Raw genomic sequence first — 21,003 nt, forward strand, 5'->3', positions numbered from 1 at the left:
ATAAAATAACCCTGTAGATCATATAACTTTCACTGCTATGCGGATGACACACAGCTGTACATTTCAATGAAACATGGTTAAGCCCCAAAATTGCCCTCGCTAGAAGCCTGTGTTTCAGACATAAGGAAGTGGATGGCTGCAAACTTTCTACTTTTAAACTCGGACAAAACAGAGATGCTTGTTCTAGGTCCCAAGAAACAAAGAAATCTTCTGTTGAATCTGACAATTCATCTTAATGGTTGTACAGTCGTCTCAAATAAAACTGTAAAGGACCTCGCGTTACTCTGGACCCTGATCTCTCTTTTGACGAACATATCGAGACTGTTTCAAGGACAGCTTTTTTCCATCTACATAACATTACAAAAATCAGAAACTTTCTGTCCAAAAATGATGCAGAAAAATTAATCCATGCTTTTGTTACTTCTAGGTTAGACTACTGCAATGCTCTACTTTCCGGCTACCCGGATAAAGCACTAAATACACTTCAGTTAGTGCTATATACAGCTGCTAGAATCCTGACTAGAACCAAAACAAATTGATCATATTACTCCAGTGCTAGCCTCCCTACAGTGGCTTCCTGTCATGGCAAGGGCTGATTTCAAGGTTTTACTGCTAACCTACAAAGCATTACATGGGCTTGCTCATACCCATCTCTCTGATTTGATCCTGCCGTACATACCTACACGTACGCTACGGTCAAAAGACACAGGCCTCCTAATTGTCCCGAGAATTTCTAAGCAAACAGCTGGAGGTAGGGCTTTTTCCTATAGAGCTCAATTTTGCCTACCCATGTGAGATACGCAAACTCGGTCTCAACCTTTAAGTCTTTGCTGAAGACTCATCTCTTAAGTGGATCATATCATTGAGTGTAGTCTGGCCCAGGAGTGTGAGGGTGAACGGAAAGGCTCTGGAGCAACGAACCGCCCTTGCTGTCTCTGCCTGGCCGGTTCCCCTCTTTCCACTGGGATTCTTTGCCTCTAACCCTAATTACAGGGGCTGAGTCACTGGCTTACTGGTGCTCTTTCATGCCATCCCTAGGAGGGGTGCGTCACTTGAGTGGGTTGAGTCACTGATGTGATCTTCCTGTCTGGGTTGGCGCCCCCCCTTGGGTTGTGCCGTTTGCGGAGATCTTTGTGGCCTATACTCGGCCTTGTCTCAGTTAGTGGTTGAAGATATCCCTCTAGTGGTGTGGGGGTTGTGCTTTGGCAAAGTGGGTGGGGTTATATCCTGCTTGTTTGGCCCTGTCCGGGGGTATCATCGGATGGGACCACAGTGTCTCCTGACCCCTCCTGTCTCAGCCTCCAGTATTTATGCTGCAGTAGTTTATGTGTCGGGGGGCTAGGGTCAGTTTGTTATATCTGGAGTACTTCTCTTGTCTTATCCGGTGTCCTGTGTGAATTTAAGTATGCTCTCTCTAATTCTTTCTTTCTCTCACTCGGAGGACCTGAGCCCTAGGACCATGCCTCAGGACTACCTGGAATGATGACTCATTTCTGTTCCCAGTCCACCTGGCCGTGCTGCTGCTCCAGTTTCAACTGTTCTGCCTGCGGCTGTGGAATCCTGACCTGTTCACCGGACGTGCTACCTGTCCTAGACCTATTATTTGACCATGCTGGTCATTTATGAACATTTGAACATCTTGGCCATGTTCTGTTATAATCTCCACCCGGCACAGCCAGAAGAGGACTGGCCACCCCACATAGACTGGTTCCTCTCTAGGTTTCTTCCTAGGTTTTGGCCTTTCTATGGAGTTTTTCCTAGCCACCGTGCTTCTACACCTGCATTGCTTGCTGTTTGGGGTTTTAGGCTGGGTTTCTGTACAGCACTTTGAGATATCAGCTGATGTACGAAGGGCTATATAAATAAATTTGATTTGATATTTGAAAAGGCAATAAATGAACGCCATTGGTCATTTGAACAATGTAATGTTCTCACAGCATGTAAATAGCAACTGATGAAGTGTGTGACGTAACATCATGAAGTAGGGTAAATGACCAGGGGAAGACAAAGTTGACAAATTCTGATCTTGATAATGCAACTGAGAATCTGATTGAGATCCTGAGAAATTAATATGGAAAGCCAAAGACAAAGATGGTCAACTCTGAGTTTGTAATTGCCTCTGAAATGTTGACTGGCTGTGGATATGAAAGGCCAGTGTGAGTCCTGTAGAGTTGATCTATCCATTGTCTTTGACGTAACAGAGAACCTGATGGCTTGAGGCCTATGGAAGACTGGATCCCTGAAATTCTCTGGCCTGTAAAGTAGCAGTAATTGGGTTAGTACAGCTTTGCAGCTATGGTAGGTAATTCCAATATCAAACATTTAATATAAGATTCACCTATGTGTGACAGTACTGTAACTGTAACAGTAGGCCTACCTACATATATACAAAAGTATGTGGACACTGCTTCAAATGAGTGGATTCGGCTATTTCTGCCACACATTGCTGACAGTTGTAAAATGTCGAGCACACAGTCATGCAATCTCCATAGACAAACACTGGCAGTAGAATGGCCTTACTGAAGAGCTCAGTGATTTTCAATGTAGCACCTTCATAAGATGCCACCTTTCCAACAAGTCAGTTTGTAAAATTTCTACCCTGCTATAGCTGCCCCGGTCAACTGTAAGTGCTGTTATTGTGAAGTGGAAACGTTTAGGAGCAACAACGGCTCAGTTGCGAAGTGGTAGGCCACTTACGCGTTGAGTGTAAAAATCGTCTGTCCTCGGTTGCAACACTCACTACTGAGTCCCAAATTGCCTCTGGTAGCAACGTCAGCACAATAACTGTTTGTCGGGAGCTTCATGAAATGGGTTTCTATGGCCGAGCAGCCGCACAGAAGCCTAAGATCACCATGCGTAATGCCAAGCGTCGGCTGGAGTGGTGTTAAGCTCGTCACCATTAGACTCTGGAGCAGTGGAAATGCGTTCTTTGGAGTGACGAATCACGCTTCACCATCTGGCAGTCCAGCGGACGAGGCTGGGTTTAGTGGATGCCAGGAGAATGCTTCCTGCCCCAATGCATAGTGCCAACTGTAAAGTTGGGTGGAGGAATAATAATGGTCTGTGGCTGTTTTTCATGGTTCGGGCTCCTTAGTTCCAGTGAAGGGAAATCTTAATGCTACAGCATAAAATGACATTAGACGATTCTGTGCTTCCAACTTTGTGGCAACAGTTTGATGAAGCCTCTTTCCTGTTTCAGCATGACAATGCCCCACGGCACAAAGTTACGTCCATACAGAAATGGTTTGCTGAGATCTGTGTGGAAGAACCTAACTGCCCTGCACAGAGCCCTGACCTCAACTCCATCGAACACATTTGGGATGAATTGGAATGCCGACTGCATGCCAGGCCTAACTGCCCAACCTCACTAATGCTCTTGTGGCTAAATGGAAGCAAGTCCCACTGCAAAGTATCCTCATCTAGTGGAAAGCCTTCCCAGAAGAGTGGAAGCTGTTATAGCAGTAAAGGGGGACCAACTCCATATTAATGCCCATGATTTTGGAATGAGATGTTCGACTACCTGCTGTCCACATACTTTTGGTCATGTAGTGTATTTATAAAGCTCATGTAACCTGAATTTGACATGCAACTCTCATACATGTATGATTACCAAACACTACCAAAGTATGTGCGTATTGTACATATAACACTAGTATAATGCCTTTACCTGTGTACTAGCTGATGACCATGGGTAAGGAGTGAGGGCAGTTAGGAGTTGGTGTTGGGCTTCTGGACGCCAAATGCTGTGATGAAGACATTGACTACAACAATGATGAAGACGAGTGCTGTGGTGACATTCTCCATAATGTTCAGCTTGAAGTGCATGCTCTCATCGTTCACGTTCCACTTTACTACAGAACAAGAGAGAGACACCAAAATATGTTGAGGATTAATTTACTGTCTCCAAGCATGTCCTCAATCCAACCAACAGAGGGAGCTATGCCAGTATTTTCAAGTGTTGCTTCTAAGAAAGACTGAGGGCACTGTTTGAATTCCTTAAAAGTGCATTCTTCCCCTCTCCCTTTGAATTAATCACTGAGTGCGTAGACAAAATTGGACAAGTAGACAAGATTGGACAAGTGAACTCAGCTCTACCACATGGTGGCCCGCCTGGCTTTTTAACCATCATTTATTCAGCATTGTCTTACTAATCATTATTGAACCATCTGATATGAAGATACAGCCTCTGACATTTCCTACCCTCAGGTGAATTATTATCTAGGACATTCATTATATTCCTCACTGGAGATGGCTAATATGTTGTGGAGATTGAGGTGAGAGTTAGTTAGGGCCCAGTTTAGTTTAGCATTTTTCAAACGCTCTCAGTGCAGACACACAACTCCTGTAACATTAGCAATTCCCCCTCAGGACATTAAGCTGAGTAATCCTAATTTGAACCAGCTCAGAGGAGAAACACAACACCCAATGGTCTCATTCCTGAACTCTCCCACACACACAATGGGAGCCCCTGGCAGGGGAACATAAGGATATTATGGCCAGGCGTGTGAGGGACCAGGCTTCACTCAGTACACAGATAATATTGTGTTTGCTGAGAGAGCCAATCTCAGGCCGACAGACACACATATGGCTCTATTTTTGTCTGGCGTTGAGGCACTAGGTCAAAAAGCATGTTAGTTTGCAATTTCGTCATGTAAAAACTGGCACACTGGCATTTTCTATGTTCTAGGTTCGGCAACATACCTGTCTAACATCAACCCGTTTGCGCTGAAGTGCGAGGGGTGGCAATATTTGAGTTGTGTCCTTAAAAACAAGTGCAAAAGTGACAATTTCATGCAGCGCTAGTGGGAAGTTAAAGACCCACAAAACGCAGGTCTTAATGGTAACACAGTTGATGATAGCATGGAATTTGGGAGCGGAAGCTCAGCCATGACACACAATGCCCATAGAAGAGAGAGTGCCTTTTGTGCAGGTGAATCTCATACTTAGAAACATTTAAAAAAATATTGGTTTCCCCTATTTAATTGGATTAAAAACCAAGCATAGCCTACCCTCCCCTTAATCAAGGCTCGTTTAGCAGCATCGCATAGATGGGTCTTTTTATCCTGGTCATTAGCCAAGTAGCGTATGAATAACAGGGTTTTAAATGGTCTACCGAGAGTGCTTTGAATTATTTTGTTATTTTCCCTCATGCTTTTTCATTATTCACAATTCACATACCTGCATACTTCATTTTGCTTGTTCAAGTAGGCTGTCCATCCCTATTTTCAAAGATTAAATGCCTCGCACATAGGCAACAATACAATTGACAGGAGCCTAGTATCTTGTATAGACGTGCAAATGTTATACCTAAAGACATTTAGGCCTACATGTGCACACAGTGCCATGGAACTAGAGAAGCATTTTATGATGTCATGCTTCTGACCCCATCCTATTTAGAAATAGTGTTGTTGTTTAAAAAAACAAACAGTTTTTTGTTTGTTTTCTGTTTCATACCGAGCTCTCCATAGGCTACCCTTACCCTAGGCCTAAGCTACTAAGACTGGTTCAACAGCAAAGTGAATGTGCCTTTTTTATACTGGCCTTTCACAGTAGCCTATCCATAAAAGGTGTTTAAATGGTCTGTTAGTCAGAGAGCCTTGAATTTAAAATTTACTGCACATCCTAAAACATTGCACATATGCCTGCTTGCATACTTAATTTTTCTTGTTCAAGTATCCAGGCATGTAGCCTAGCGGTTAAGAGCATTGGGCCAGTAACCGAAAGGTTGCTGGTTTGAATCCCTGAGCTGGCAAGGTGGAACAATCTGCTGTTTGCTCCTTGAGCAAGGCAGTTAGCCCCCAGCAACAACTCCTACCCTGGCGCAGATGACGTCGATTAAGGTAGCCCCCCGCACCTCTCTTAACACCGTTTTTTTTTTTACTGTTGTATTACTCGATATTGTAGCCTATGCTATTAATAAACTGTTGTATTACTCGATATTGTAGCCTATGCTATTAATAAACTGTTGTATTACTCGATATTGTAGCCTATGCTATTAATAAACTGTTGTATTACTCGATATTGTAGCCTATGCTATTAATAAACTGTTGTATTACTCGATATTGTAGCCTATGCTATTAATAAACTGTTGTATTACTCGATATTGTAGCCTATGCTATTAATAAACTGTTGTATTACTCGATATTGTAGCCTATGCTATTAATAAACTGTTGTATTACTCGATATTGTAGCCTATGCTATTAATAAACTGTTGTATTACTCGATATTGTAGCCTATGCTATTAATAAACTGTTGTATTACTCGATATTGTAGCCTATGCTATTAATAAACTGTTGTATTACTCGATATTGTAGCCTATGCTATTAATAAACTGTTGTATTACTCGATATTGTAGCCTATGCTATTAATAAACTGTTGTATTACTCGATATTGTAGCCTATGCTATTAATAAACTGTTGTATTACTCGATATTGTAGCCTATGCTATTAATAAACTGTTGTATTACTCGATATTGTAGCCTATGCTATTAATAAACTGTTGTATTACTCGATATTGTAGCCTATGCTATTAATAAACTGTTGTATTACTCGATATTGTAGCCTATGCTATTAATAAACTGTTGTATTACTCGATATTGTAGCCTATGCTATTAATAAACTGTTGTATTACTCGATATTGTAGCCTATGCTATTAATAAACTGTTGTATTACTCGATATTGTAGCCTATGCTATTAATAAACTGTTGTATTACTCGATATTGTAGCCTATGCTATTAATAAACTGTTGTATTACTCGATATTGTAGCCTATGCTATTAATAAACTGTTGTATTACTCGATATTGTAGCCTATGCTATTAATAAACTGTTGTATTACTCGATATTGTAGCCTATGCTATTAATAAACTGTTGTATTACTCGATATTGTAGCCTATGCTATTAATAAACTGTTGTATTACTCGATATTGTAGCCTATGCTATTAATAAACTGTTGTATTACTCGATATTGTAGCCTATGCTATTAATAAACTGTTGTATTACTCGATATTGTAGCCTATGCTATTAATAAACTGTTGTATTACTCGATATTGTAGCCTATGCTATTAATAAACTGTTGTATTACTCGATATTGTAGCCTATGCTATTAATAAACTGTTGTATTACTCGATATTGTAGCCTATGCTATTAATAAACTGTTGTATTACTCGATATTGTAGCCTATGCTATTAATAAACTGTTGTATTACTCGATATTGTAGCCTATGCTATTAATAAACTGTTGTATTACTCGATATTGTAGCCTATGCTATTAATAAACTGTTGTATCAATCCACATTGGACCAGGAAGTGAATATTCCGTGCCCACAGCCGAACTGGAGTTGATGACAACACAAAGACCGCCAATAACCTACAAAACTTGGGACAAACGCACACTGTATTAAGCCATGGAACACGTTGATTGGCCAGTGAGTGGCCAAGCCCTCGTCACACCTATAACTTCTTTATTCATCAAAACTCAGCTCTTTCGTGCCACCACCAGCTATTGAGCTCATAATTCCGTCTGGAATAATAGCTAAAGTATTTCTGACACACCCCTGGACATACAGCGCTACCGCCAGCGTAAAGATCTACCATTGCGTTAGGTTTGTTAAAATAGAGCCCATAATATTTGTTGGGATTCAATCATAAAGTAGGGTCAGGGAGTTGATCTGTTCCTGGAGCTGAGGAGGAACAATAGCACCATAATCCAAGTTTTCATGTCTCATCATGAATGTCAGGAGTTTTCCCTGACCATGTCATATGGGGGTCGGGTCACATGGTCAGGACAAACTCGGCCACAGAAATAAAATGAATAGAATGGGCATCCCCATTCAAGTCAATGATAGCATAATGGGTGGACCTGCAGCCATTTTGAGTGTACCAATAAGAGCAAAGCAGGAAGTGTACCCATCAATCAGTGCTGTGATTTGTTGAATCAACTCAACTGACATTACAAAAATACATTCCATTGCATGAGCCACATCATAATTTGAATTAACATGCTATATTACCATGGAGATTATTGCATCACAATACCAGGCAACCAGTGTACCCAGGAGTTTACCAGTACAATTGGCAGGATAAGAGGTTCCAAACCCGTTCTATTCATTATATTTCTACGCTCCTGGCCCCACGCCTCATCAATCTATGGCTACGTCCCAAATATCTCTCCTCCCTCCCAAAGTGTGCACTGCCCTTCACTGATTTGAAAGAAAAAATGGAATGACTGGGATAAGAAATATAGTGGAAACTCTTAGCTCATGCCTCCAACAATCTAATGCTTTTAAATTTGTGGGAAGTATTGAATGACTTCACTCTTCAGGAGAAAGGCAATATTATTGGGAAGCAAATAGTTGCTGGTTAGCACCAGAGCCAGACAGAGTGTCGATTACTTTCTTCATTTACCCCTGGGGGGGATTAATAAAGTTGAATAGAATAGAATTGAGACCCACCGATGAAGATGAGCAGGATGCCCACTGTGACCTGCAGGATGAGGGAGATGGAGATGAGGGTGATGAGAGGTTTGTAGAAGGTGAAACCTGGGCCCTGCTCCAGGACAGCCTTCAGCTGGGAGGCGTTGGCCATGAGTAATGCCACGTCCAGCATGCTCTCTGCTGCACTCTTCTTATTGGCGTAGTGGTTCATGTTCAGAGCACCCCTCGTCGCCCTGTGATTCCTGCCCCTAAGGTGTGGAAGCTAACATGAATACAGAGAGACTAACATTAGTACAACATAGACTAGACAAAGACATCAATTATGTTCAGTATAAACATAACATATATCTAGCCATATGTCTATCTATCCATATGTCTATGGACTTAACTCAGGTACATCACTGTCTGGTTACAGTTGTAAGTGAACCTGTAGGAGAGCACACTGTTAGTTATATTATTATTATTATTATTATATAAGAGGCTGGTGCTATGCTACATTATATGAACACTATGAGTTAATGTCCTCACTGAACTTTTGACTATGTCATACTGACCTTCAGCTTATTTAGGATAAAGTTTTAATGGAAGTATGTGGACATTTTGGGGATTCCTACAGTGACTCTGCTGTGGATTTGTGGGAAATGAAAGTGTTGTGGGACTATTTTAACAGGAAGTGTGACCATGCCCTCGGTCCATGGTGACTGCGCACCGTGCACAGAGAACTGATAGAAAGGAAGAGAGGTCAAGAGATCATGTGCTATGTCTTCTCTTCAGTTTCTTGCCAACCAGGGTGTAGATACTGAAACTGTAAACCAGGAGAAAGCAGTTCACCCTGTGGAGGAAGGTCTCTTCCCTACTTTACCACCCTGCAGTAGAGCGGGTTGGAAAATATGAAGTTAAATTGTTACATCATTGAAAAAGTGGGATTCCTAAACCAAACATTACCCAGGTATCTTTGTGGGTTGAGGACAGAGTGTTTATTTTGGGTGGAACCGCCCAGCCTGACCATCCAAAAAACAAGGAGAGCCTTGTGCCCAGGTTGGCAGTGTAAAACAGAGAAGCCCACATGCCTCTCACCACCTCTAAAAACACTCACAGCCCACAGAGGAAAAAGTTGTCCTTGTGACTGAGGCTAGCAATGGTTGGACAGTTACTTCTCTCTAAGAAGCAGCCTGCTTTACTTCACTGACTTATAACCCTCAAATTCCTGCACTGATCTTTCTTTGTATTTTCATTCCATTCTCTGACTTTCACTCCCTTTCTCTGGCCCAGTTTTTGGGTGACATTTTCTCACTCAATCTTGTTGCCCATCTCTCTGTCCTTCAAATGGGCTAGATTCCTATACTGCTGTATTCAAAATTTAACAATGTTCTAGAAATACTTAATGAGGGAACCTTCTCATGGCCTTGTTCTCAGTATCTGGTTATCTGTCCCTCTCCCTCTCTTGGGCCAAGGAGGGACTTACCTCTGCTGCTTATGTCCAGAGTGTTATAACAGGCTGAGATACAGTACGTGTACTGTATTACGTATTCTGGTGATGCCAGACACTTTTCTTAAGCATGATTGTTGAGTAACAAACAGATCATTGTGGGTCTGAACAGACACTGCTGACCAGTCAATGTTGTTGCTCATGTAAGAGATGGGAGCCCTTCTCAGCTCTCCTTTTTCCTTCCCATCCTCTGCCTTCCTTGTTCATACACTGGTAGTACATCAACTGAACAACTGTTGTTGTTTTCCTGTGAGATTCATATGTGGGCTCTTCATGTTGCTTCTATATGAACAAAACTCAACAATTAGCATAAGCCGCAGGTTTAAGATCAACACTGATGGGTAAAAACAAGAAACTCTAACAGAGCTTGATGATTGCACAGTTGTTTTCCATTGAGTTTGATCAGGACTTTTCTAAGTAACATAGTCATCATTTTTTATTTTTTATTTCACCTTTATTTAACCAGGTAGGCTAGTTGAGAACAAGTTCTCATTTGCAACTGCGACCTGGCCAAGATAAAGCATAGCAATTCGACACATACAACAACACAGAGTTACACATGGAATAAACAAAACATACAGTCAATAATACAGTAGGAAAGAAAAGTCTATATAAAGTGAGTGCAAATGAAGTAAGATAAGGGAGTTAAGGCAATAAATAGGCCATGGTGGCGAAGTAATTACAATATAGCAATTAAACACTGGAATGGTAGATGTGCAGAAGATGAATGTGCAAGTAGAGATACTGGGGTGCAAAGGAGCAAGATAAATAAATAAATACAGTATGGGGATGAGGTAGATAAATGGGCTATGTACAGGTGCAGTGATCTGTGAGCTGCTCTGTCAGCTGTTGCTTAATGCTAGTGAGGGAGATATGAGTCTCCAGCTTCAGTGATTTTTGCAGTTCGTTCCAGTCATTGGCAGCATAGAACTGGAAGGAAAGGTGACCAAAGTAGGAATTGGCTTTGGGGGTGACCAGTGAGATATACCTGTGTGCTACGAGTGGGTGCTGCTATGGTGACCAGTGAGCTGAGATAAGACAGGGCTTTACCTAGCAGAGACTTGTAGATAACCTGTAGCCAGTGGGTTTGACGACGAGTATGAAGCGAGGGCCAACCAACGAGAGCGTATAGGTCGCAGTGGTTTGTAGTGTATGGGGCTTTGGTGACAAAACGGATGGCACTGTAATAGACTGCATCCAATTTGTTGAATAGAGTGTTGGAGGCTATTTTATAGATGACATCGCCGAAGTCGATGGATCGGTAGGATGGTCAGTTTTACGAGGGTATGTTTGGCAGCATGAGTGAAGGATGCTTTGTTGCGATATTCTAGATTTAATTTTGGATTGGAGATGCTTAATGTGAGTCTGGAAGGAGAGTTTACAGTCTAACCAGACACCTAGGTATTTGTAGTTGTCCACGTATTCTAAGTCAGAGCCGTCCAGAGTAGTGATGCTGGACGGGTGGGCAGGTGCGGGCAGTGATCGATTGAATAGCATGCATTTAGTTTTACTTGCATTTAAGAGCAGTTGGAGGCCACGGAAGGAGAGTTGTATGGCATTGAAGCTCGTCTGGAGGTTAGTCAACACAGTGCCCAAAGAGAGGCCAGAAGTATACAGAATGGTGTCGTCTGCATAGAGGTGGATCAGAGAATCACCAGCAGCAAGAGCAACATCATTGATGTATACAGAGAAGAGAGTCGGCCCGAGAATTGAACCCTGTGGCACCCCCATAGAGACTGCCAGATGTCCGGACAACAGGCCCTCCGATTTTACACACTGAACTCTATCAGAGAAGTAGTTGGTAAACCAGGTCGAGGCAATCATTTGAGAAACCAAGGCTGTTGAGTCTGCCAATAAGAATGTGGTGATTGACAGAGTCGAAAGCTTTGGCCAGGTCGATGAATTCGGCTGCACAGTAATGTGTCTTATTGATGGCGGTTATGATGTCGTTTAGGACCTTGAGCGTGGCTGAGGTGCACCCATGACCAGCTCTGAAACCAGATTGCATACCGGAGAAGGTATGGTGGGATTCGATATGGTCGGTAATCTGTTTGTTAACTTGGCTTTCGAAGACCTTAGAAAGACAGGGTAGGATAGATATAGGTCTGTAGCAGTTTGGGTCTAGAGTGTCACCCCCTTTGAAGAGGGGGATGACCGCGTCAGCTTTCCAATCTTTGGGAATCTCAGACGATATGAAAGAGAGGTTGAACAGGTTAGTAATAGGGGTTGCAACAATTTCGGCAGATAATTTTTAGAAAGAGAGGGTCCAGATTGTCTAGCCCGGCTGATTTGTAGGGGTCCAGATTTTGCAGCTCCTTCAGAACATCAGCTATCTGGATTTTGGTGAAGGAGAAATGCTGGGGGCTTTGGCGGGTTGCTGTGGAGGGTGCCGGGCAGTTGACCGGGGTAGGGGTAGCCAGGTGGAAAGCATGGCCAGCCATAGAGAAATGCTTATTGAAATTCTCAATTATAGTGGATTTATCGGTGGTAACAGTGTTTCCTAGCCCATTACCTACAGTACTGGTCAAATGTTTGGACACACCTACTCATTCCAGGGTTTTTCTTTGTTTTTACTATTTTCTACATTGTACAATAATAGTGAAGATAGTTTTGATGTCTTCACTATTATTCTACAATGTAGAAAATAGTAAAAATAAAGAAAAAGTCTTGAATGAGTAGGTGTGCCCAAACTTTTGACTGGTACTGTAAATGTCAATCATTTCCGGAATCCCAGGCCATTATGCCACTTTGCTCACAGAGCAGAGCAGGTGAAGACTGGACCTCCTTTATGTTGCTCAATGCATTGTGATTCACTTGGGATGTAGGACTTTCAAAATATGTTCTTCAAATAGTTTTTTTTTTGTTTTATTAAAGAACTACAGTGTTTTCTACAACACGCACAACAGACAACCTTGAATAAACCACTGAGGAGAATGACAGAGTTGCAGACAACTCTGGTCTGCCAACCAAACAGATAATTGGACCGCTAAGCATACATGGTCTTTGAGGCTACGTAAACTATTTAGTTTTCGGCAGACCACCAACAAGACAAATCAATAATTATGTAAACACTAAATGGGTCTGAAATGGCACCCTATTTCCTATATAGTGCACTACTTTTGACCAGGTCTCTGGTAGCTAGTGCATTACAGTATATAGAGAATAGGCCAGGGGGCCATTTCGGACGCAGACATTGAGTAGGCCTAAACTTAAACTGCTTGGTAGGGAAGGACGTTTACCTTTGCCCAAAGGAATGTTTGTTTTCTGTGCCATATTACACCAAATACTAACAACCACATAGCACTGAACACTCAGAGCTGTCACCTCAACATACATCAATGGGGACTTGTGTGGAATTCTACTTGCTTTCCTTTGGCCTTTGACATTGTTATAACCTATTGTTGTGGTGTAACAGGTGTTTACTCTAGGTTAGTAACAAAATTATGTGGCTTTCCCCTTAATATATGTCACCTATTCACAAGCATGGCCCCTGGATAACCTGCTATGAATGTGGGAATTCACCACTTCCCCCTACTTTCTCATTGTGTAATATATTTTTAATGCAACACAGTTTGGTTGATTATAAACAACAACATTCTTGCCATCTTCTAGCTACCAAACATTGTTGGATCAATCGTTTGGTAGATAAAGTTATCTGATACTTTTCATGATTTGGGTTTTCAAACACATCAACATAATATTTGAAGGATAGTCGATAAAGGGATTCTCCTCGTGTAGGTAGTCTAAATCAGGAGCATGGCTATGATCTCACACTTAATCCTCAACAGGTGGGTTTTGGACTATAACTGATTACTTAATTAGCTGCAATAGAAAACCTGAACTAGTTCAAAGGTTAGTGACAATGGTCTTTGAAAAAGGCCTAAAACGTGACCAAGGGTTGTGTATGCTATATAGTCAAAAGGGTTAAAGCACCCTCCCATAAAATACACACAATTCTAAATGATATGGTTCTGTCTGTATTTAACATTTAATGTGTGGCATTTAATTATCCGTATAGACCTTTTCTTTACGTTCCAAAATACATCTATGTGCCTTTGGTCGATGCTGATGGCCACCAACAGGCCCATTGGCTACGCTCCCAATCTCATAAAATATCCACTGTTCGGAGTATAATCCCCATGACAACAGGCACGTGTTGTATTTCTGCGGATTTTAATTTTCACGAGCATACTGCGTAATCATTACGCGCAAACTATACTAAAAAACTATGCTAATATGCCCATTATAGACTACGAGTACGTCTATTGTATTAGGTTTGCAATCATTCAGACGAGACTGGTGCTTAATTTAGTATAGTCCTGTTGAAGCCCCACAAAGAAAAGTTTCAGCACAGAATGTGAGATGTTAATAAATGAACTACCGATTAACATCCGCGTAGCGAGAAATAGTTACATTGTATCCTATATGGTAAGCTATAACTGTTAGGTTACAATGTAACCAAGATGCAGTAAGCTCTCGGCATAGGTTATGGCCGTTTTTCTGAGAAAAACCCCCAAACATTTTTACGTAGATTGGGGCTGGTCTCTGTTGCAGACTGCGGACTCACAGCTTCTTGCATCGTAGCCTATCTTACCTCTCCTCCGTTCTCTCCGTCTGCATCTCCGTTCATTTCCATGTTTTCAGTTGCCATATTTGCCTCTTAAATATTTAATTTAAACTAAAGCGGGTTAAAATCCTAAATGTGTTGTGGGAGTCCGTGTCGTTGTGTCTCTGCCAGTGGCCGCCGGTCGGTCCCTGTGTGAAAAACGCCTAAACGGGAAGAAGTGGAGGACTGACTACAGGGCTTCACTAGGGGGCGTTTCTACACTGGGGTCTAGAGAAACTGAAAGTTGCCTCTGAATTTGCATGTTTTGATAATTAAGGAATGCCCCTTTCATTTGGGCGAAACACAAGGGATTCCAATCTAAAATACTATATAGAGTTTTCATGAATATTGTAAATACCGTTGATCTGATCATTTAAAGGGTCTCTGATTCTAACTTTGGGCTAAGCCTGGTATGTATAGCCTTTGGTGAAAAATATTCCCAAACACCATTTCAACATCATTTGAATAACGTAACAGTTGCAGAATGCGTCAGAATAATATTCCACTTTCCAATGCTGAAGGTGCCATCTTGCGTACATCTTCAGTATATATTTTCAGAGGCACACTACTAGCAGCAGTATACAGCGCATTTGGAAAGTATTCAGACCGCTTCACTTTTTACATATTTTGTTATGTTACAGCCTTATTCTAAAAATGGTTCAATCATTTTTTCTTTCATCAATCTACACACAATACCCCATAATGACAAAGCAAGACATTTTAGCAAATGTATTAAAAATAAAAACGTTAATATTAAATATACATAACTATTCAGACCCTTTACTCAGTACTTTGTTGAAGCACCTTTGGCTACAAGCTTGGCACACCTCAATTTGGGGAGTTTCTCAAATTCTTCTCTGCAGATCCTCTCAAGCTTCCTCAGGTTGGAAGGGGAGTGTTGCTGCACAGTATTTTCAGGTCTCTCCAGAGATGTTAGATCGGGTTCAAGTCCGGGCTCTGGCTGGGTCACTCAAGGAAAATCAGAGACTTGTCCTGAAGTCACTTCTGTGTTGTCTTTGCTTAGGGTCGTTGTCCTGTGGGAAGGTGAACCTTCGACCCAGTCTGAGGTCCTGAGCATGCTGAAGCAGGTTTTCATCAAGGATATCTCTATACTTTGCTCCGTTCATCATTCCCTTGATCTTGACTAGTTTCCCAGTCCCTGCCGCTGAAAAACATCCCAACAGCATGACGCTGCAACCACCATGCTATACCGTAACGATGGTGCCAGGTTTCCGCTGGCATTCGGGTTTCATCAGACAAGAGAATCTTGTTTCTCATGTTCTGAGAATCATTTAGGTGCCTTTTGGCAAACTCCAAATGGGCTGTCAAGTGGCTTCCGTCTGGCCACTCTACCATAAAGGCCTGATCGGTGGAGTGCTGCAGAGATGGTTGTCCTTCTGGAAAGTTCTCCCATATACACAGAGGAACTCTGGAGCTCTGTCAGAGTGACCATCAGGTTCTTGGTCGCCTCCCTGACCAAGGCCCTTCTCCCCCTATTGCTCAGTTTGGCTGGGCGGCCAGCTCTAGGAAGAGTCTTGGTGGTTCCAAACTTCTTCCATTTAAGAATGATGGAGGGCACTGTGTCCTTGGGGACCTTCAATGCTGCAGAAATGTTTTGATTCCCTTCCCCAGATCTGTGCCTCGACACAATCCTCTCTCGGAGCTCTACAGACAATTCCTTTGACCTCATGCCTTGATTTTTGCTGACATGCACTGTCAACTGTGGCACCTTATATAGACAGGTGTGTGCCTTTCCAAATCATGTCAAATCAATTGAATTTACCACAGGTGGACTCCAATTGTAGAAACATCTCAAGGATGATCAATGGAAACAGGATGCACCCCAGCTCAATTTCGAGTCTCATAGCAAAGGGTGTGAATACTTGTGTAAATAAGGTGTTTCTGTCTTAATTTTAATAGATTTGCAACCATTTTTTTAAAATAAGTTTTTTCTTTGTCATTATCAGGTATTGTGTGTAGATCCATGAGAAAAACGAATCATTTAATCAATTTTAGAATACAGTTGTAACGTAACAAAATGAGGAATAGGTGAAGGGGTCTGAACACTTTCCGAATGCACTGTAACTCTCCATACACGTGGAACACTCTGCACGGGCAAAAATAGCACTCGTCATGTTTAAATCCAACAGATTGGTGCCAATAAGAAATAATAACGGAATAACTGTACTGAACTGAATGAAATATATATTATAGCCTATCAAGAACATACATCCCACTGGGCACAGACGTCGTTTCAATGTCTATTCCACGTTGGTTCAATGTAATTTCATGGTGTTTGCCCATTGGGAATTACTCATCACTGAACACTTTAAGGCTATAATTTGCAGACTATTCTATTTCATTCCAATCTATTCTATGTTGTTATATTATATTGTATTCTGTTGAATTTATCTAAAATGAATACAATATATATGTTCGCCCATCAAGAACAAGCTATTGTGACGGCTTTCTTCCTGGGAAGTAGAGGCAGACCAAAACGCAGCATGGTTATAGTTCATGGTTCTTTAATAAGAAACACTTAACATGAACTAACTACAAAACAATTAACGTGAAAACCCGAAACAGAATAACTGGTGCAGAAAACACAAAGACAGGAAACAATCACCCACAAAATACCCAAAGAATATGGCTGCCTAAATATGGCTCCCAATCAGAGACAACGATAAACACCTGCCTCTGATTGAGAACCAATCCAGGCAACCATAGACTTACCTAGACACCTGAAAGAACACAAGCCCATAAATCTACAAAAAAACCCAGACAAGACAAAACACATAAATCACCCATGTCACACCCTGGCCTAACCAAAATAATTAAAAAAACTAAGATAACTAAGGCCAGGGCGTGACAGCTATTTCTAATCAGTGGTCATTTGCATTATTTTAAATTATATTACTTTCAATTGTATTCTAGTTGAGTTAAATTCAGTAGAATATAAAATAATAGGCAATTATTCTATAATGATCCCATATTGGCTATAATTTGCAGGTTTCTGCCGGGAATAGGGGAAGTCAACCCCCTATACGCTGCCGAAGCGTCATGCATAGGATGGGGAGGATACAGAGAGTGGTGGTCGGTCCATAACAACCCCTGTCACGGAGGCTGAAAGCTACCGCATAAAAACGTGTGCATTTATCGGATATGTGTTGTTGCTAAGGGCGTGGATGTGTGTCTTTAAAATTGAATTGTCTCCTTGCAATGGAAAGTGTAATTTGAGAGAGACACCGCACAAATACAGCCCGAACGAACGGTGAGATGCTCTGAGCACGTCATCCACACTGGGAGAATACCGTGCCGCAGTGAGCAAACAATCTGATCGCTTCTATTCCGCTCCCGGACATCGCTGAACAGAACTTCTCCCCAGCGGAGGCGAATAGTTAACAGAGTGATGCGATGGGGACGATGCCGTCCCTGACTTCATTCTGCTTTTAAACCAAGAAAAAACTGTAATGAATACTCAATAACCAGCTACGGGATCGGCTAGCCTAAGATTATAGCGGTCACAGCTGCGCACCTGACACTTACATGGTTCTTTTGAGGGATTAGAGAGAGACGGAACTATCCTGGCACGACAACTGTCCGTGAGTGTTTATTGTAGCAGTTCTACCTACCACGAGTTCTTCTTCTAAACTGTAACCAATTTGATCAGTTAAGAAAGCAATGTTGCAATAAACTGCATAAAATAGGAATGAATTACATTGTAATTTATTAATGCAACATTTCAATTGGCTGGCTGGATGGATTTGGGATAAGCTGAGCCGCATTAAATCAAGCAGTGGCACCATTGCACCTGTTATAAGAGTTTGTCATCAATTGGTATTTTATAAATATGCCAGATATCTCAAGTGAGATTATTATTTTAGGGATAGTATAGCTTCCTAACTGCGTCAGTGCAGGCGAACGTTGAAGGTATGCACTCCCTCACCGCTGGGGAAGGACAATAATAGTAGTCGCCTCTGAATGTCACCGGTAAGTGTCTAAACATTTCCCGGGGATGGATTCCGGGGACGACTCCGGCTCGGACCCGCCACTTGGATCCACATTCTCCTCGGTGCCCAATTTAGACTCTGACATCAATGACAATATGCCTATCTATGAGAACGGTGGACATCGGAATGTCAACATAGAAACGGCAGTGCTGCGTGGGGCAAGCGACCAGAGCGCGTTTCCCTTATCGGACTACCGGGGACTCGTCCGCCAGAGGTTCATTCGCAGAAGTTTGTGGTTTTCGGACGCGGACGACCAAGCGTTGGACGCGCCAGAATGCGGTAACAGCACTCCAGTGCTCAGCGTCCACCTGCGCACCATCGTGGACCGAACCCTCGCGATTGGACCACGCGTGGCTTTCCAGGTCCAGGAGAGCTCGAGCACCGAGAGCCAAGTGGGGCAGAAGGACAGCGCAACTGAAAGCGTGAGCGCGGATGAGGAGAAGGAGAGGAGCGTGGCCGAGCCCAAACCAGATGATGCAGCTGAACCGTCGCCTGATACCACTGGGAAAGCTGGGAGTGATGAAAACGAGGATGAGAACGAGATGAAAGCCGTGTCCACCTCACCCGGGGGCCGGTTTCTCAAGTTCGATACTGAGCTCGGGAGAGGGTCTTTCAAGACTGTTTACAAAGGTCTGGACACAGACACCTGGGTAGAAGTCGCTTGGTGTGAACTTCAGGTAATATAACCTTGTTTTACAATTTGAATAAAATGTATTCAGTTTATCATTGTCATGTGTTTGAAATTGTTAATTGACCACAAAATCAATATTTCGCAATGGCCATCTCAGTCTCCGGACTTGAACCCTATTGAAAACCTATGGTTTGAATCGATGAGGGCAGTACATAAACTCAGACAAAGATATCAATAATCTGGAAATATTCTGTATGGAGGAATGGTTTAAGATCCCTCCCAGTGTGTTCTCCAATCTCATAAAACATTTTGGAAAAAGGCTCAGTGTCTGTCGTTATCCTCGCAAGTGTGGGTGCTGGCCTCAAGTACTGAAAACGGGTGACAATCATTTTGACCCATATCTTTTTTAGATTTTGTTTTATCACTTGTTAAACTGAACATCTTTCTCTGAGCAATTGTATTAGTATAACATCCATTTTATATAACATATAATATAGCTCAGTATTTGTATAATTTATTTTTGCTCATCAATATCAAAGTTGTAAATAATTATTGGACCCCACTGTATATCCAGATGATAGCCTCACTGCAACATGTATAACACTATAGCTATTTTATAAAGAGGTAATAACACCTTATTTTATGTCTGACATACATTTTTGCACTGTATTTGGCCTTTATTAATAGTTGTCAGCGCACAAGGATGAGTTGAGTTCCTGCCACACTTTGGTTATTGGTCATATCGCATTTAATTGAAGTCCTAGACTTACTTCTATGAAAGGCCTACCACTGAACAGACACACTGACATTATTGTCGGTGCCACCACTTGAACCAGTGCTATTCCAGTTGCATGCATTTTTAATCTGCATGTCAGGGATTACAATTTCCCCTCTTCCTGTACGGGGATTTTAGTCAGTGTACAGACTGTCACTGACAGAGTGACTGGTAGTAATATGAGGGTAAACGCAAGGATACACCGTATACCCACTTATTTTATAGTGTACTTTGCATATACTCACTTCTTAATCTCCACAATGCATATCAAAGTAGTGTAATGGAGGTATATGATGTACCAATTAATTAAGCTGATGGAACAGATACAAATGTTTTGCTTAAAATGTTGATAAACTATTATTTCTTCACAATTTGGTGCAGCAATGTGAACAAGGCGTTAGATCTACGCGTCAGTGTTCAATAAAGCAATTTGCGGTAAAATTTGGTAAAATTTGTTCTAAAATGCCGCAGCAGTAGTTTCTTGGAAAAAATATGGAAATAATTATGAATTTAGAAAGAGAGAAGATCTAAAGATGCAACAACTATCATGGGTTGCTAATATGACTATGATAATGGCTTTGGCTGCAAGACAATGAAAAAAAGTTGAAAGAAAACCAATAGAACAGGAACCAACTGGACACACTCTGGTTGAATCAACGTTGTTTCTACGTATTTTTTTGACATGCCACCAGGGGTCTTTTCACAATCATCAAATCCAGAACAAATTCAAGAAAGCATACAGTATTATATAGAGACATTATTGCATGGAACTCTGTTCCATCTCATATTGCTCAAGTGAACAGCAAACCCGGGTTTTAAAAATGAGATAAAGTAACACCTCACGGCACAACGCCTCTCCCCTATTTGACCTACATAGTTTGTATGTATGTATTGATATGTAGGCTACGTGTGCCTTTTGCCATTTAGAAAAATGATGTAGTTCTGTCCTTGAGCTGTTGTCTTTTGATGTTCTGTATTATGTCATGTTTCATGTTTTGTGTGGACCCCAGGAAGAGTAGCTGATGCTTTTGGTTGAGTTGTCAACTAACGTGAATTCTACT

At 41.8% G+C, this 21,003-nt stretch overlaps 2 protein-coding genes across 2 annotated transcripts in view; one reads left to right on the forward strand and one right to left on the reverse strand.

Moving 5' to 3' along the window:
* Positions 1 to 1,783: 1,783 nt before the first annotated feature.
* Positions 1,784 to 14,711, reverse strand: LOC109890278 (ninjurin-1-like). Its single transcript, XM_020482261.2, has 4 exons — positions 14,515 to 14,711; positions 8,450 to 8,693; positions 3,668 to 3,851; positions 1,784 to 2,254 (listed from the first exon to the last, which is right to left on the reverse strand). Exons 1-3 carry the CDS (start codon positions 14,569 to 14,571, stop codon positions 3,709 to 3,711), a joined length of 444 nt encoding a protein of 147 aa, XP_020337850.1. The 5' UTR covers positions 14,572 to 14,711; the 3' UTR covers positions 1,784 to 2,254; positions 3,668 to 3,708.
* Positions 14,712 to 17,595: 2,884 nt separating this feature from the next.
* The window catches only part of LOC116374230 (serine/threonine-protein kinase WNK2-like), a 67,406-nt gene continuing 63,998 nt past the window's right edge, over positions 17,596 to 21,003 (forward strand). Inside the window, exon 1 of the mRNA XM_031825540.1 lies at positions 17,596 to 19,213. Within this exon, the coding sequence (XP_031681400.1) occupies positions 18,542 to 19,213 (672 nt within the window). The 5' untranslated portion in view covers positions 17,596 to 18,541. The remainder of the gene's footprint in view (positions 19,214 to 21,003) is intronic.

Source organism: Oncorhynchus kisutch, linkage group LG5 (genome assembly GCF_002021735.2).
Source record: "Oncorhynchus kisutch isolate 150728-3 linkage group LG5, Okis_V2, whole genome shotgun sequence".
NCBI lineage: Eukaryota > Metazoa > Chordata > Actinopteri > Salmoniformes > Salmonidae > Oncorhynchus > Oncorhynchus kisutch.